This window comes from Equus quagga, unplaced genomic scaffold, assembly GCF_021613505.1.
Source record: "Equus quagga isolate Etosha38 unplaced genomic scaffold, UCLA_HA_Equagga_1.0 262_RagTag, whole genome shotgun sequence".
Classification (NCBI taxonomy): Eukaryota; Metazoa; Chordata; class Mammalia; order Perissodactyla; family Equidae; genus Equus; species Equus quagga.
In genome coordinates this window covers 654,865-669,293 of record NW_025799867.1, presented here as the reverse complement: position 1 = coordinate 669,293, position 14,429 = coordinate 654,865, and the positions used below count along the sequence as shown (strand labels likewise).

At 55.0% G+C, this 14,429-nt stretch overlaps 1 protein-coding gene across 2 annotated transcripts in view; it reads left to right on the top strand.

The window, feature by feature from the left end:
* The first annotated feature begins 1,865 nt into the window (after positions 1–1,865).
* Positions 1,866–14,429, top strand: part of LOC124233846 (tyrosine-protein kinase receptor UFO) — a 28,141-nt gene continuing 15,577 nt past the window's right edge. The window contains exons 1-8 of one of the 2 annotated variants that reach the window (XM_046651099.1): positions 1,866–2,254; positions 3,382–3,604; positions 3,918–4,018; positions 4,603–4,779; positions 9,656–9,736; positions 9,870–9,985; positions 13,486–13,696; positions 14,004–14,143. In XM_046651099.1, coding sequence (XP_046507055.1) covers positions 2,191–2,254; positions 3,382–3,604; positions 3,918–4,018; positions 4,603–4,779; positions 9,656–9,736; positions 9,870–9,985; positions 13,486–13,696; positions 14,004–14,143 — 1,113 coding nt within the window. In that variant the 5' untranslated portion in view covers positions 1,866–2,190. The remainder of the gene's footprint in view (positions 2,255–3,381; positions 3,605–3,917; positions 4,019–4,602; positions 4,780–9,655; positions 9,737–9,869; positions 9,986–13,485; positions 13,697–14,003; positions 14,144–14,429) is intronic. The other variant, XM_046651100.1, reaches the window with a different exon arrangement.

The window sequence follows — 14,429 nt, the reverse complement described above, 5'->3', positions numbered from 1 at the left end:
GAGTATTGGGAGTGAACGACATGGGGACCTAGATTAGACTGGGCAGGGCCAGGCAGTGACGCAATGGAGAGGGAACATTGAGATGGGGTAAGGGGTGTGTAGGAGTTGAGGACAAAGGGCTGCAGGAGGTGCCCCACAGCTGTGAGCAAGGAAAAGAAGTCTGGGGATGGGGAGGAAAGGTTCAAGGGGACATGGGGGGTCCTTGGAGGGCTAAGTAAGCAGCTTGGGGTTTTATCTTGGGAGGTTTGGAGCAAAGGAGGGAAGGAGTTTGATCTAGGATTGAGAAACATTCCTCTGGTTGTTGACAGGTTAGAGGGAGGGAGAGTGGAGACAGGGAGCCAAGGGGGAGGCCAGATCAGGGGTCCAGGCGGGAGAGGACAGGGCTGGACAAGGGTGAGGTCATGGGGAGGGAAGCAGGCCCACGTGGGAGAGAGGTTTGTCATGCTGAATCCTCCACAAGACTTGGTAACTTACTGCAGGGTAGGGGGTGTCCAGGAGGACCCTGAGGGCTAGCTTTGGGCGGGAGGATGGATGCTGAGGCCGTCACTGAAATGGGACACAAATAAGACAGCTCAGAAAGGCTGATGGTGAGGAGCCTTGAGTGCCAGGCTGAGGAGTTGGGAGCTCACTCCCAGGGCAGCAGGGAGCCAAGGGCCAAGGTTAAACAGGGGAAGGATAGGGTCAGATCTGAGTTTCAGAAACATCCCTCTGTTGCCGAATGGAAGAAGGCTTGGAGGGAGCAAGAGTGGAGGCAGGGAGGCCAGGGAGGAGGCCAGGGCAGGGGGCGGCAGGAAAGGATGAGGCTGGACTACACCGGGTTGGTGGGGAGAAGGCGCAGGTGGGAGAGACATCAGGAGCTTGAATGGATAGGACTTTGTGGTGAGCTCTAGGAATACCACTACACAAGCAGAATGGCCAAGAGCAGAGGAGCGGATGCCCACTCCCTCCTGCACAGACACTCAGGCATGCAGAGACCCCCATGTGCAAAACACAGGGGCACAGAAATGGACAAGCAGCACAACCACCTCAGAGACACTGGACCTGCAAGGACCAGGACACACAATCCCACCAGAGGGAGACAGCAGCGTGAGTGCAGAGGGAGACAAACAGATGAGATGCAAAAAATCAAGCGCAGCTTGTCAGCTGTTGTCACCACGTGCGAAAAACTGCACATGTGCAGACCTAGGACATCTTCCCTCTAGCCTGCTAAGTGGGCTCTATTCTTATTCCCATCTTACAGATGGACAAACCGAGGCTCAGGGAGGCCAGTCACTTGCAAGTCACACAGTTAGTGGTAGAGCTGGGATTCCAACCCACGTCTGTGGGCACCCCCGTGGGTCCCTGTACACTAGTGCCCGGTTTCTGTGCCCATGTGGGTCTTTTTTGTATGAGGATCTATGTCTCCTCAAGTGTACCTGGGGGCTGCCCACCCAGCAGTGTCCTCTGGTTTCTGGTTTCTGAAGTTTCTCTAGGAATGGAGTTCCTGACCCAGCTTGTCTGAGTGTATCCGTGGGCCGGCAGCGTGCCCTTGCATGTCTCCTTCTGTCCCAGCCTCTGTGTATCGATGACATCTGAGTGTGTGTGTGTGTGTGTGTCCTTGTCTGAGGAGCTGTGAGTGTGAGCGGGAGTGCCTGGCTGGGGCTGGGCTGGGGGTGGAGGCAGGGGAGGGGGGCGTCGCACGGACTGAGAGGGGAGTGGAGTTCTGGAGGAATGTTTACCAGACACGAGAGAGCCCAGAGGGACAGCGCCCAGAGCCGGGATAGCGAGACGCACAGCCTCCCGCCTCACTGGCCCAGGATTGGGGGTGCAGCCGCCAGGGGCCCCTTCCCCCTCCTCAGCCTCCCTCCAGGGCCCCTTTAAGACCGGGCTGGTCCTCTCCTCTCCGAGTTAACCCCTCACAATCCAGGTGGCCCCCTAGGCTCTGACTCGGTGGGCGGAGGCAGGGAGGGAGCCAAGGGCGGAGAAAGGGTTGCCCGAAGTCTGGGAGGGAGAGAAGGAGGCAGGGGAGCAGAGAAGGCGGCCGCTGAGCAGAGCTGGCGAGGGGCCCCGCCGTGCCAGGCGGGCAGTGCCAAATCCAGGGAGCCCGGAGCTGGGGGGAGGGCCGGGGACAGCCCGGCCCTGCCCCCTCCCCCGCAGGGTGCTCAGCAACTTCTGGGGAAAGTTTGGCATCGATTGCGCGGTGCCCCGAGGATGGGCAGGGTCCCGCTGGCCTGGTGCTTGGTGCTGTGTTGCTGGGGGTGCGTGACCCCCAAGGGTGAGTGATGGGGTCCCTGTGGGGCAGGACCGCCCATGGAGGGGCTGGGGTCCGGGGAAAGGAAAGGGGATGGATGGCAGGTGCTGGGGGGTGAGTCCCCGGGCTGGTCTTGGAATTTCCTTGGGACAACAGAGAGGCAAACAGAGAGACACAGAGACAAACCAGAGAGGCCAGGGGAAAGAAAGGGACTCAGAGAGGAACACAAGGACAAGAAACAGAAACTGGAAGAGTCGGAGATGGCAGGAGATGGACACAGAGAGAGACAGACAGACAGGAGAAGCTGAGGACCCTGGGGAGAGGGGCTGAGTTGGGGGCTGCCCGCAAAGGAATCTTCCAGAAAGAATTAAGGCAGAGGGATGAGGAGGGCTCTGGAGCCCTAGGGGAAAACCCTCGTCACTGTCATGCCCCACTTGTCCCTGCCCCACGATTGTCTGTCTGTCTGCTCCATCTCAGGAGCGGGTGTCTCTGGTTCCAACTCTACCATCTCTGTGGGTCTCCATTTCTCTCTCTCTGTCTCCGTCTTTATGTCTCCCCGTTATCTACGTGTCTCTATTGATGTCTCTCTCTGTCTCCGTCTGTTTCCCTCTGTGTGTCTCTCCTGACACGTTTTTCCCTCTCAAAGGTGTTTCTCTCTTCATCTCTCATCCTCTGTCTCTCTCTGGGTCTCTGCTCCTCTGTCTCTGACTCCCCATGCCCAACTTTCTCTGGCTTCTCTCCATGTCTCTCCTTCTCTGTTTCTTTCTCTCTCCTCTCCCTCTCCAGCCCCTGTTTTTCCCAACCATCCACCAGCCTGATCTGTCAAGTCTCTAGAGACCCTAAGGGAGGGCAGTAGGGGCAAGGGCTGGCCCGCTGGGCAGTCCAGGGCGTGGGAGGCTGCCAGAACCCCGGCCTACTTCCCAACGGCCCCGAAGAATGGAGGCGGAGGCCGGACCCCAGTCCCCTGGGAAGGCTCCCATCCTCCCCTCAAAGCCTCCGCCCTCCACCCCCCACTGAGGTCACTCTACAACTATGTGAGCCTGAGGGCCTGACAGGGTCCTGGCAGCCGGTAGGCAGGCCAGGAGGGATGGAACTGAGGAGTCGGAGGGAAGTGGGGGTTCCTAAGCTGACTCTTCTCCATCTTCCTACAGGCACACAGGCTGAGGCAAATCCCTTTGTGGGGAGCCTAGGAAACATCACCGGTGCCCGGGGACTTATGGGGGCCCTTCGGTGTGAGCTCCAGGTTCAGGGGGAACCCCCCGAGGTGACCTGGCTGCGGGATGGACAGGTCCTGGAGCTGGCGGACAGCACCCAGACCCAGGTGCCCCTGGGCGAAGACGGGCAGGACGACTGGAAAGTGGTCAGCCAACTCAGGTGCCCAGCCTCCCCTCACCTGCCATGACCAGATCCCTGTCCCCCACCTCCATCACATGGTGGGTGAAAAGTAATGGGCAGGAGCCCCACTTGGGTTGGAACCCCAGCATGGTCACTCTCTGACTGTGTGGCTTTGAGCATGTGACGTAACCCTGGGTTTCACTTTCCTCTTCTGTAAAATAAGTTAATAATAGTACCCACTTCTTAGTCCTTAGGAGTTTCCAGTCTAGACCCCCCTCTTTCAGCTCTGATGACCCCTTCCCAGTGTCCAGCTCTGACCCGAACCTCTCTGTCCCTCCTCTTGCCCTGTCAGAATCTCATCCCTGCAGCTCTCAGACGCAGGATGGTACCAGTGTGCGGTGGTCCTGGGAGGAAAGACCTTCGTGTCCCAGCCTGGCTATGTTGGGCTGGAGGGTGAGCCCTGGGCTCAGAGGTTGTGGGACAGCAGGAATTCTGAGGGTCAGAGGGTTCTGGAGGATTCAGGATGTCCCCTGAGGACATACAGCCTACGAATGTCAGAGATCTTGGGGTGTTGGGAAGCTGGGAAGTCTATAAATTATTGGGGACAGGCCTGGGTGAGACTGTATGTCCTGGAGAAGACATCTTGGGGCTTGTCAGATGTCCTGGGGTCAGACATGGTGGGGGTAGGACACTCTGGGATCAGATAAGGGGTCAGAGGCACGTCTTAGGCCTCTCCCTGACCCCGGGGACCTCGCTCTCCTCATTGGTCAAAAGGGATGAGGAGTCAGATATTCTGGAAAAGAGATATGAGGGGCTCAGATGGTCTGGGGATCAGACATTGGTCGGGGGGAATCATATATTGGGATCATGTGCCCTAGGGGTAGGGCTGAGGGGTCAGACATCTGAAGGCAGTTCAGGTGTCCTAAGGGATCAGACATGGGAGTGAAAGACCCTGCAACCTGCAACACCCTAGTGGTGAGTGGGACACATGGGGGGCTCAGAGGGACCCCAGCCTCTACCACCAACCCCCCCGCCAGGCCTGCCTTACTTCCTGGAGGAGCCTGAGGACAGGGCTGTGACCGCCAACACCCCTTTCAACCTGAGCTGCCGGGCCCAAGGACCCCCAGAGCCCGTGGACCTCCTCTGGCTCCAGGATACTGTCTCCCTGGCTCCAGCCACAGGCCATGGCCCCCAGCACATGCTGCGTGTTCCAGGTGAGTCTGGGGGAGTGGCCAGCTCAGCGCAGAGGGCCAGGCAGGATGAAAGTGGGGAGCAAGGGAGCCCTGCTTGCCTCTGAGTGAGTGTCTGCCTGAGCCTTTCTGTCTCTCTGTCCCTGAGTCTGTCTCTCTCTGTTTTCTCTCTTTGTCGCTGAGTCTGTCTTTCTCTACATCTCTGTCTCTATTTCCTCTTTTCTCTCTGTCTCTTTCTCTCTGTTCTCCATCTGTCTCTGTTTCTCTCTGTGTGTGTCTGTCTCTCTGCTCTTTCTCCTTCCATTCACCCTAGCTTCTCTGAATAGAATTCTTTGTCCTGGGTTTTCTCTGAGCTGTTCCGTGGCCCAAGTGTGTGTGGGCCTGGTGCCCCTTTGTCAGCCCTTGACCCCAAGCAGGGCACCGGAATCAACTATGACCTTTTCTCTCCCACCTCCTCCCAACCTGCCCACCTCTGGACCCAAAGAGCCCAACTCGGGGGACAGAGGTGAAAGCAAAGAGAGGAGGAAAAAGTGGGAAACAGAAAGACAGTTACAGAGAGAGAGAACAAGAGACACAGGAAAGGACAGACCACAGAGGTAACCCAAGACAGGACAGGGAGGTCTCAGTGACAGATGAAAGCCGCCCAGCCTCGGGGTGACCATCCCCTTCCATATCACACAGATGGGACAGGACCTAGTTTGGGGTCACACAGCAGTCAGAGGGGGAGCTGGGGGACCCTGGGCACAGGGGGTTCCCCTCACTGAGGAAGGAGAGACAGGAACACAGACGGGGGAAGCTCACTCAGAGGAAGGCTGCTAGACCCTGGAGGGCATCAGCTTCTGGCACCCCCAACCTGCTGCCTCCTCTGCTGGAATGGGGAGGGGACTCCAGATGAGGGTCTCCCTGGGTCAAGGGAGGTGCCCACGTTCCCAGCATTCCGGGGGCCCTGAGTGTGCAAGGAAGCGGTGATGAGCATGCCAGCCCCCAGAGGGGTGACTCAGGCCGGTGGCTCTGGAGCCTGAGTCAGCCTGGCACGACCCCACAGAAGGAGAGGGAGAAGATGGTTCCCTCACTCCATCCCAGGAAAAAGGAGAAATGGGGGAGCACAGGTGTGAGAGGGCCTACGTGTGTATCAGTGTGTAATGGAGCTGTCAGGGAGCGGTCTGTGTGCGTGTCTGTGTGATCTGGGCATGTGCACGTCCCACTGGATCTGTGTCTCATTGCGTCAGTCAGCATCAAACTCTTTGTATGAGGGTGTGCCTTAGCGAGGGCCAGCTTCTGTGGATGTCTCAGTGTGTGTGTGTGTGTGTGTGTGTGTGTGTGTGTGTGTGTGTGTCTCACTAGGTATGTGTCTGTCAGCTTGGCTGTCTGTCCCACTGTGTGTTTGGGTCTTTATAGTACGTCTCTGGAAGTTTCTCAGTGTGTGTCACTAAGTATACTAGTGTCAGCCTGGTGTCTATCCTTCTTTGTGTTTCTGCGTTCGCAGCTGTGACTCGCTGTGTCAGGGTGGAGTGTGTGTGTGTTCGGGGAGAGATGGCAGAGTGAGGGACCAAGTCTGTTCCATAGCTCTTGCACACACCTCCCTGTGAAGAGGCGACAGTGTCAGCTCATAGGTGTGCACCTATGGGTGTGAGTGTGTCTTCGTGTGACTTCTGTTTCCTTGTGGAGTCAGTGGACACCTTGGTGTGTTTCTTGGTGTGTTTCTACTGACCTCAGCTGTGTGTACATACGTCTGTGTCCGCGAATATCTCTGTGGTGTCTGTGTCTATGTCACAGGGTGAGCATGTTGATATATGACTGACTCACATGGACCCCTGTATGCGTGTGTGTGTGTGTGTGTGTGTGTGTGTGTGTGTGTGTATGATTCACAGCAGGCAGTGACAATAGCCTTCTGCTTCTGCCTGGTGTCCTGGTATATCAGCCCTGCCCCAATTGCCTCTTGTGGACGAACGTGGGTTGCTCACCAGCATGTATATGTATGTCTGTGCCACCTTCGTGCACAGGGCAGCATCTCCACACTTGTGTGTCTGCAGCAGTCCTGCATGTCTACCCAAGTGGGTGTTTTTGTATCAGTCTGAATTTCAGTGAATGTGTCTGAAGCAACCTGAGTGTGTCCAGCTGTGTTTTGATGTTGTGTGTATGTGTGTGTGTGCCAATGTCAGCCCCTGTGTGTATACATGTAAGTCACTGAGTGTCTATTTGTGTCACTGCATGTTTGGGACAGCATCAGCCCTGTGTGTAGCTTAGCTTAGGGAGTGCTACGCTGTCTGTTTTTATGCCATAATGGCCCCTGTGTGTTAAATGTGATTCATTGTGTGTGTGTGGGGGGGTGCTGTGACAAGGCATTTTGTCCGTTTGTCTGTGTCTGTCGCTCCATCTGACTCAGGGCGTGCCCCTGTCTCCTTCCAGCCTTCTTCTTCCCTTGGAAAAAACGCAAGGGGGAGGGGAGCAGGGAGCGGAGGGAAGGACAGTACATCTGGAAAGCACATCTGGAGTAGGCCTGCTCCAGTCGCTGAGGGAGAGCCCGCTGGAGGGGAGGGGGTCCCAGGCCCCTTGGGCCCTGCTCTCCCCTCCCTCAAAGTGCCTGGCGCTGGGGCCTCGGAAGGGGGATGCTGGGCGCGCCCCCCCAACCAAGGCCGGCCGGAAGTGCCAGAGGGGGAGGGGGCGTCCCGGTGACTCATGCGGGGGCAGGAATGCTGCGGTCGGAACAGGACCCGGCTCCAGAACCCCGCTCCCGCCCCAGGACTCCTCGCGAGGCAGCGGCAGCTCCCGCGCGGTGACCCTGGCCGGCCCCCACGTGCCAGGTGGCTGGACAGGATCCAGCCTCCCCGCCCCTGCGGCAGCCCGCCCAGGGCTGTCCTGTGCCTCCCCCGGACCGGCCGCGGGGGCTGCGGGCCCGGGCACCTGACCTTGGCTGGGAACTGCCGCCTGGGCAGCGAGCTGCGGAGCTTCCCTGCCCACCCCCTTCCGGCCTCGGCAGCCTGTCCTTCATTCCACTCCCTCTGCCGACTGAGAAAAGGAAACTTTGTGTCTGCGGGGAGGTGGTGGGAACACAGGCACACACTGCAGAACAAACACAGGAGACACGCACAAGTGTACAACATCCGCAGACACACACAGGGCCACAAACACTCCTGCACAGAAAGACACACGGAACAGCAGACATGCACGCAGACTTAAGACTTGGTCCTTCTCACATCCTGTCCCCCAGACATTGTGTTTACGCGCATATGTTTATGTTTCTGTGTGTGTGAGTCTGTGTGTGTTGTATAGCTGTGTGGTTGTATATCTCTGTGTGTCTCTTGTGTTTGTCTCTGTACTTGTATGTACCTTTGTGTGCGCATGTGTGTGTCTGCCTGTGTTCCCACCACCATGCTGGGGAGGGGAGGCAACCCATCCCCAGACGCTCAAAGAGAGTTATTCAAGACACACACATTAACTCACTTACTCACGGAATTACACAGGCTCATGTTGCTACATCCACACTCAGAAACTCTCATAAGTACACAAACTTATACACATAAATTCATTCACTCATTTAACAAATATTTATGAAGCACGTGCTCTGTGCCAGGCCATCTTAGGCCTGGAGGATACAGCAGGAGACAAAACAGACAGAAACCCCTGCCCCCCGGGGAGCTGACATGCTAGTGGAGTTGACAGACAGTGAACAAGATACATAGATAAGGGTCAGCCCGGCTGGCCTAATGGTTAAATTTGGCACGATCCGCTTTGGCAGCCCCGGTTCAGTTCCTGGGCACAGACCTACACCACTTGTCTGTCAGTGGCCATGCCCTGGCGGCAGCTCACATACAAAATGAGGAAGATTGGCAACAGATGTTAGCTCAGGGCGAATCTTCCTCAGAAAAAAAAAAAATAAAAAGGTATGTAGGTAATGTGTGGAGTATACTGTGATGAGAAGAGCCAAAGAGAAAAAGAAAAGCAGGAGGAGGCCAGATCTGGAGGGAGGTCAGGGAAAGAGTGACTGAGAAGGTGGATCTGAGTAACAGATGTGAAGGAGGGTGGAGGCAGCCGTGTGGATATCTGTGGGAAGCCTGTTCCAAGCAGAAGGGACAGAAGTGCAAAGTTCTGAGTGGGGAATGTGCTTGAGCCTGTGTTCCAGAAACACCAGGAGGCCAGTGTGGCTAGAGCAGAGTGAGCAGCCAGGGAGCAGTGAGTGAGGGGAAGAGGGGTGGGTAGGAGCAGAGCTCATGAATGAACAAACGCCTCCACATTTACACACACCCAGGGGGAACTGTTACATACACCAGGTGTGTCTATTAGTTGTATGTGCCTCTGTGTGTGCCTGTGTGGCTCAGCGTGACTCTGTTCGTGCATGTATGTGTGTGTCTGTGTGTGAGTGTGCATTCTTGTATGTGTCTTGTGTCTCTAGGTATGAGTATGTTTCTCTATGTGACTGTGTGTTTCTATGTATATCTGTGTGTATAATTGTGTGTGTTGGTATATGTGTCTGGTGTGTCTATGTAGGAGTAAATGTATTTGTGTGTGTGTATAACTGTGTGTGTCTATGCATGTGTGTCTGGGTATGTACGTGTGTCTCTATCCATGCATAAGTGTGTGTGAGGGGGTGTGTGTCTGTGTGTGTATGCATGTGAGTGTGTGTTTACGTGTGTCTATATCTGTGCATGTGTGTGTGTCTGTCTGTATGTGTGTCTGTGTGGTGGGGCATTAGAGCTGGGCCATGGGCCTGTCATCATGTATGGGGATGGAGGCCTATGTTCCCAGGCCATTGCCTCCCCTTCCCGAACTCTCCCTTCAAGCAGGTGCCGTGTGAGCTGTACTGACCCTGTCAGATGGGCCATGGTAGGGGGCAGCCCGGCATGACCCGGGAAGCCCTCCCCTCTCTGACACTGGGCCCCTTCTTTATATGACTCCTCAGGCCTGAACAAGACATCTTCTTTCTCCTGTGAAGCCCATAATGCCAAGGGGGTCACCACATCCCGCACAGCCACCATCAAAGGTGACAGGAAAGGGAGCTGGGGAGCTGGGTGTCAGAGGGTGAGGGTCAAATGTCAGAGCTGGGGTAGAGGGAAGGGTGGGGAGCTTTGGGCAAAGGCATCTGAGGGTCAGTCCCTCCCGTCATCTGTCCACAGTGCTCCCCCAGCGGCCCCGTGACCTCCACCTGGTTTCCAGCCAGCCCACGGAGCTGGAGGTGGCTTGGACACCAGGCCTGAGTGGCATCTACCCCCTCACCCACTGCACCCTGCAGGTGAGTCCTCAGACTTTGCTCGCCTCAGTCTCAGCCCTCCTTCCACCCACACCCACAAGCCCTCATCACCTCCCTAGGAAACCAGCCCTTCCCAGCCATTCATGTGTTGAGAGGCAATAGAACCTCTGGTTAAGGCAGATGTCCTGGGTCCAGATCCTGGCTCCACCAGCTGCTGGCTGCCTGAGCTTGGGGAGGTGACTTAACCTCTCTGGGGCTCAGTTCTCTCATCTATAAGATGGGCATAATGGTAGTACCTACCTGATAGGCTTGTGAGAATTCCATGTGTGAACACAAGTAACAAACTTAAAATAGTATCTGGAACATAGATAATGCGCAATAAGCTACAGTCATGCACCACCTAACCATGTTTCAGTCAACAATGGGTCGCATATATGACGGTGGCCCATGAGATTAGTGCCACATAGCCTAGATGTGTAGTAAACTATACCATCTAGGTTTGCGTAAGTACACTCTATGATGTTTCGCACAACAACGAAGTCGCCTAACGACGCATTTCTCAGACTGTATCCCCGTCGTTAAGTGACACGTGACTGTATTAGCTGTTTTAATTTTTTTTTAGTGTTAATGATATTGACTCTAGCCGGAATGGGAACCCTGAGACAGCAGGGCCCAGAGCCACCTCTATCACCCCTGGGTACCCACGGCCCTGTGCTTCTCCCCTCCCAGCCCTGAGCACTCTGGGTTGTCACTGTCAGGAGGTGAGTCTGTCTCCCACTGAACTGTGAGCTCTGAGAGGGCGGGGCCGGGCTGTTTCAGTCACCTTGTCCTCATGATCGCCCAACACAGAGCCAGACATAGACTAGAAAATATTTGCTGGAAGAATACCTGACAACTGCAACAAGCTGGACCGAGCCTTCTGCACCCAAGTTGTTCCTATTCCAGAATAAGGAAAAAACCCAAACAAACACAGATCTCTGAATGCAAGGTCCAGTTCTGGCCTGAAGTTCTCTGAGGCTTGGAAGGTGGAGTGAGGGTGGTACAGTGCCTGTGAAGGGAGATGACAATAGTTAATAACGACCCACTTTTATTGAGTGTCAACTATGTGCTGGGCCTTGTCTGATGGCTTCACACACACTTCCTTGTGTGTTTGTGAAGCAGGATCTATGGGTCCACCCATTTTCCAGATGAAGAAACTAAGGCTCAGAGCAGTTAAGCAACTTGCCCCAGGTCACAGCCAGGGAGTAGCAGCGGCGGGATTCAAACCCTTGTCTCACCAAACCCAAACAGTGCTCCTTACCTCCTTAGAGACCGTTTAGAGCCTTTGCTTGATTAAACAGGAGTTGTCTTTCTTATAATTACATGCGCTGGACACAACCTCAGTCACTTGTCATTTTAACCCTAGAAGGTAATGGCCATTAATCTTCCCGTTTTCAAGGTAAGAAACTGAGGCCCAGAGAGGGGAAGTGACGTGCCCTTCCAATGGCTAAAAAAGATAAAACCGATTCCATCCCAGAAGCCAGGCCTATTGGGGACACCTCAAATGCCAGGTCAGGCATCAGCTGTACCCTTAACCCGCATCCATCCAGTGTCCGCAGGAAAGCGGAAGTGTGTGTTCTTCCTCTCTGGGTCTCACTTCCTGCTGTGTGTGGGCTGGGGCTGAAGGGTTCAAACCGGAGGGTCACAGCCATCCTAGGGAAAAGAGAAGTGGGAGTGGGTAGGGGGAGGCTGGCTGTCTGCACCCATGTCCCCTTTGTCCTGGCAGAGCTTCCCCTTCCTGTTTGTCACTGTGGGTCAGAGAGCAGGCATGGGGACAGCGTCCCCGCATCATGCCACCCACCATCTACTCACCCCCTCCCCAGGCCTCATGGTGGTATCATCTCCCCATATGGGGGCTGTGTGACTCTGGGCAAGCTGTTGAACTTCTCTGGGCCTCTGTTTCCTCATGTGTAAAACGGGAATGAAAAAAGAAATTGACCCCCTAGGGTGGTGGTAAGAAGTCAATTAATTCATCCAGGAATGTGGTTGACAGGGTGCTCGGTACCTTGTTGGCACACAAGAAATGTTAGCTGTTGATAGGGTGTGCAAACCAGTTTATATGCACCGTGTCATTAAACCTCACACCCTGCCAGGTAGGGACTCTTGCGTGCCCATTTTCCAAAGACAGCAACTGAGATTCAGAGAAGTTAAGACACTCACTCTAGGTCACACAGTAAATACTATCCAAGCCAGGACTTGCACTCAAGGAATCTGGCTTCAGAGCCCACACCCTTAAGCAGTAAACTCCTTCCCAACACATTGTGTGGCGGTGTGGTTGGATCACTTGGTTGCTCCCTCGGGTGAAGGCAGCACTCCTGAGGTGTGTGCCTGTGAGTTGTATGGCTGTGGTGTGTTTGTGGTTCTGGGCGGCAGGGCTGTGCTTGTGTATTCCCCAGCTGTAGCCCCTACCATCCTGATCATGCCATTCCTGAGGACCAGGTGGGTGTGTCCACCTGTGCAACTGTGCAGGGTGTGCAGAGTTTGGCACTTGTGGCCAGGTAACCTCACACACACACAAAATAATAATGACAAACACTCAGTATGCACAGGCACTCTTTTAAACGCTTAGAAGCGTCAATTCAGTCAACCTTGTGAAGTAGGAGCCATTGTTGTTATCCCATTTTACAGAGGAGGAAACTGAGGCAAAGGGCTGGGGAATGGTGGAGGCTGGATTTGAACCTCAGATCCAGCGTCCATGCTCTTCAGTGCTAAGTTGCACCATCTCTCTGGACAGAAGAGAAGTATTGTTACTATTATTGATGTTCTTAAATGGACATTCTTACTGTAAGCATGGCAAAGATTTTGAAGACAGGAGGGGGTTCAGGTTCAGTGACAAGCTGGTGACCTCGGACAAGTGATTCCATCTCTCCAAGCCTCAGTGTCTTCATCTGGATCATGGGGATACACACAGTACCCACAAGGAAGGGCTGAGAAGAAAGTCAGATGAACTCAGATTTGTGAAGGGTTTTTCTCTTTTTATTAAGATCTACATAATGTGCATCATCTTTGGTGTACACTCAGATTGTTTAACCTGCGGTTTCATCCATGTAACCACCCTCCAAATCAAGGTGCAGACCCTTCCCAGCCCCCGAGAAGGCTCCCTCAGCCCCCAGAGATGCGCACTCCTCTGATTTCTATTGTAGGACGTTGCTTTTGCCTGTGGTTAAATGTCATTGTTATTATTATTGTTGATGCTGACTACCTGCCGCGCACTGTGCAGTTGTCCCATTTTCCAGATGACGAAACTGAGGCTCAGAGAGGGAAAGTCTTGCCAGAGGTGGCTTTCCCAGTGATGACAGAGCCACATCGTGCAGCTGGGTGGTCTCCTCATTTTGCAAATGCAGGTGCCCATGTGGTACTAGCATGGAGCTGCAACATACACATACACACATATCCTTGCAAAACTGTGTCGTCACACTAGGATCACCACCATCGAGAGTTGTATGACCATTTTGTGTGATTATGTGGCCATCCTGTCCTCATGCCTCCTTCTCTCTCCTCAGGCTGTGCTGTCAGACGATGGGGTGGGCATCTGGCTGGGAGAGCCAGACCCCCCAGAGGAGCCCCTCACCTTGCAAGCATCTGTTCCCCCTCACCGAATTCGGCTGGGCAGCCTCCATCCTCATACCCCTTATCACATCCGGGTGGCGTGTGCCAGTACCCAGGGCCCCTCACCCTGGACCCATTGGCTTCCCGTGGAGACGTCAGAGGGAGGTAAGAAGGGGCTGGTGTCAGGGGGAGGAGATGTTGTGTGCTGCCCGCCCTGGACGTTGTTAACATCAGTACCACCCCCAGCATCTCCTCTCATCCATTTACCCCTTGTGGCCTCAATCTCCTTCCCATCCCGTCCCTGACTCCTCAGCACAGCCCACTGGCATCTCTCCTTGTGCTTCCACTCACAGGAGGCCTACATGAGTTGCCCATGCGCATGCCCTTTGCACCCTGCCACTGCTTCCTGGGAACAGGGGTGGGGGTCAGGAAGAGGTAGGGGTGCCAGCTTCCCCTCTTCCCTGTCCTCCAGTGCCCCTGGGTCCCCCCGAGAATGTTAGCGCCATGCGGAATGGGAGCCAAGCCCTCGTGCGTTGGCAGGAGCCAAGGGCGCCCCTGCAGGGCACCCTGTTAGGGTACCGGCTGGCCTATCGAGGCCAGGACACCCCAGAGGTGGGTGCTGCTGACTGCGTTTGGGTGGAGTGGCTGGGGAGGAGGGAGATGGGGAGGAGGAGATGAGAGGGCAGATGTGGACAGTTGTGCAGGTTGGGTAGTACACAATCACACTACGCCTAAGAGAGCACATTATAGGGTGGTTAAAGGAGTCTAGGAGGGTTAGAGAATGGCTATTTATGAATCATTGTAAAAAGTGTTTCAGTAGACTTGTATGTTCACTATGATGATTTTACAGCAGATAGTTGTACAGCATCTTGAGGAAGGGGCGCCTTTTCCTAATAGG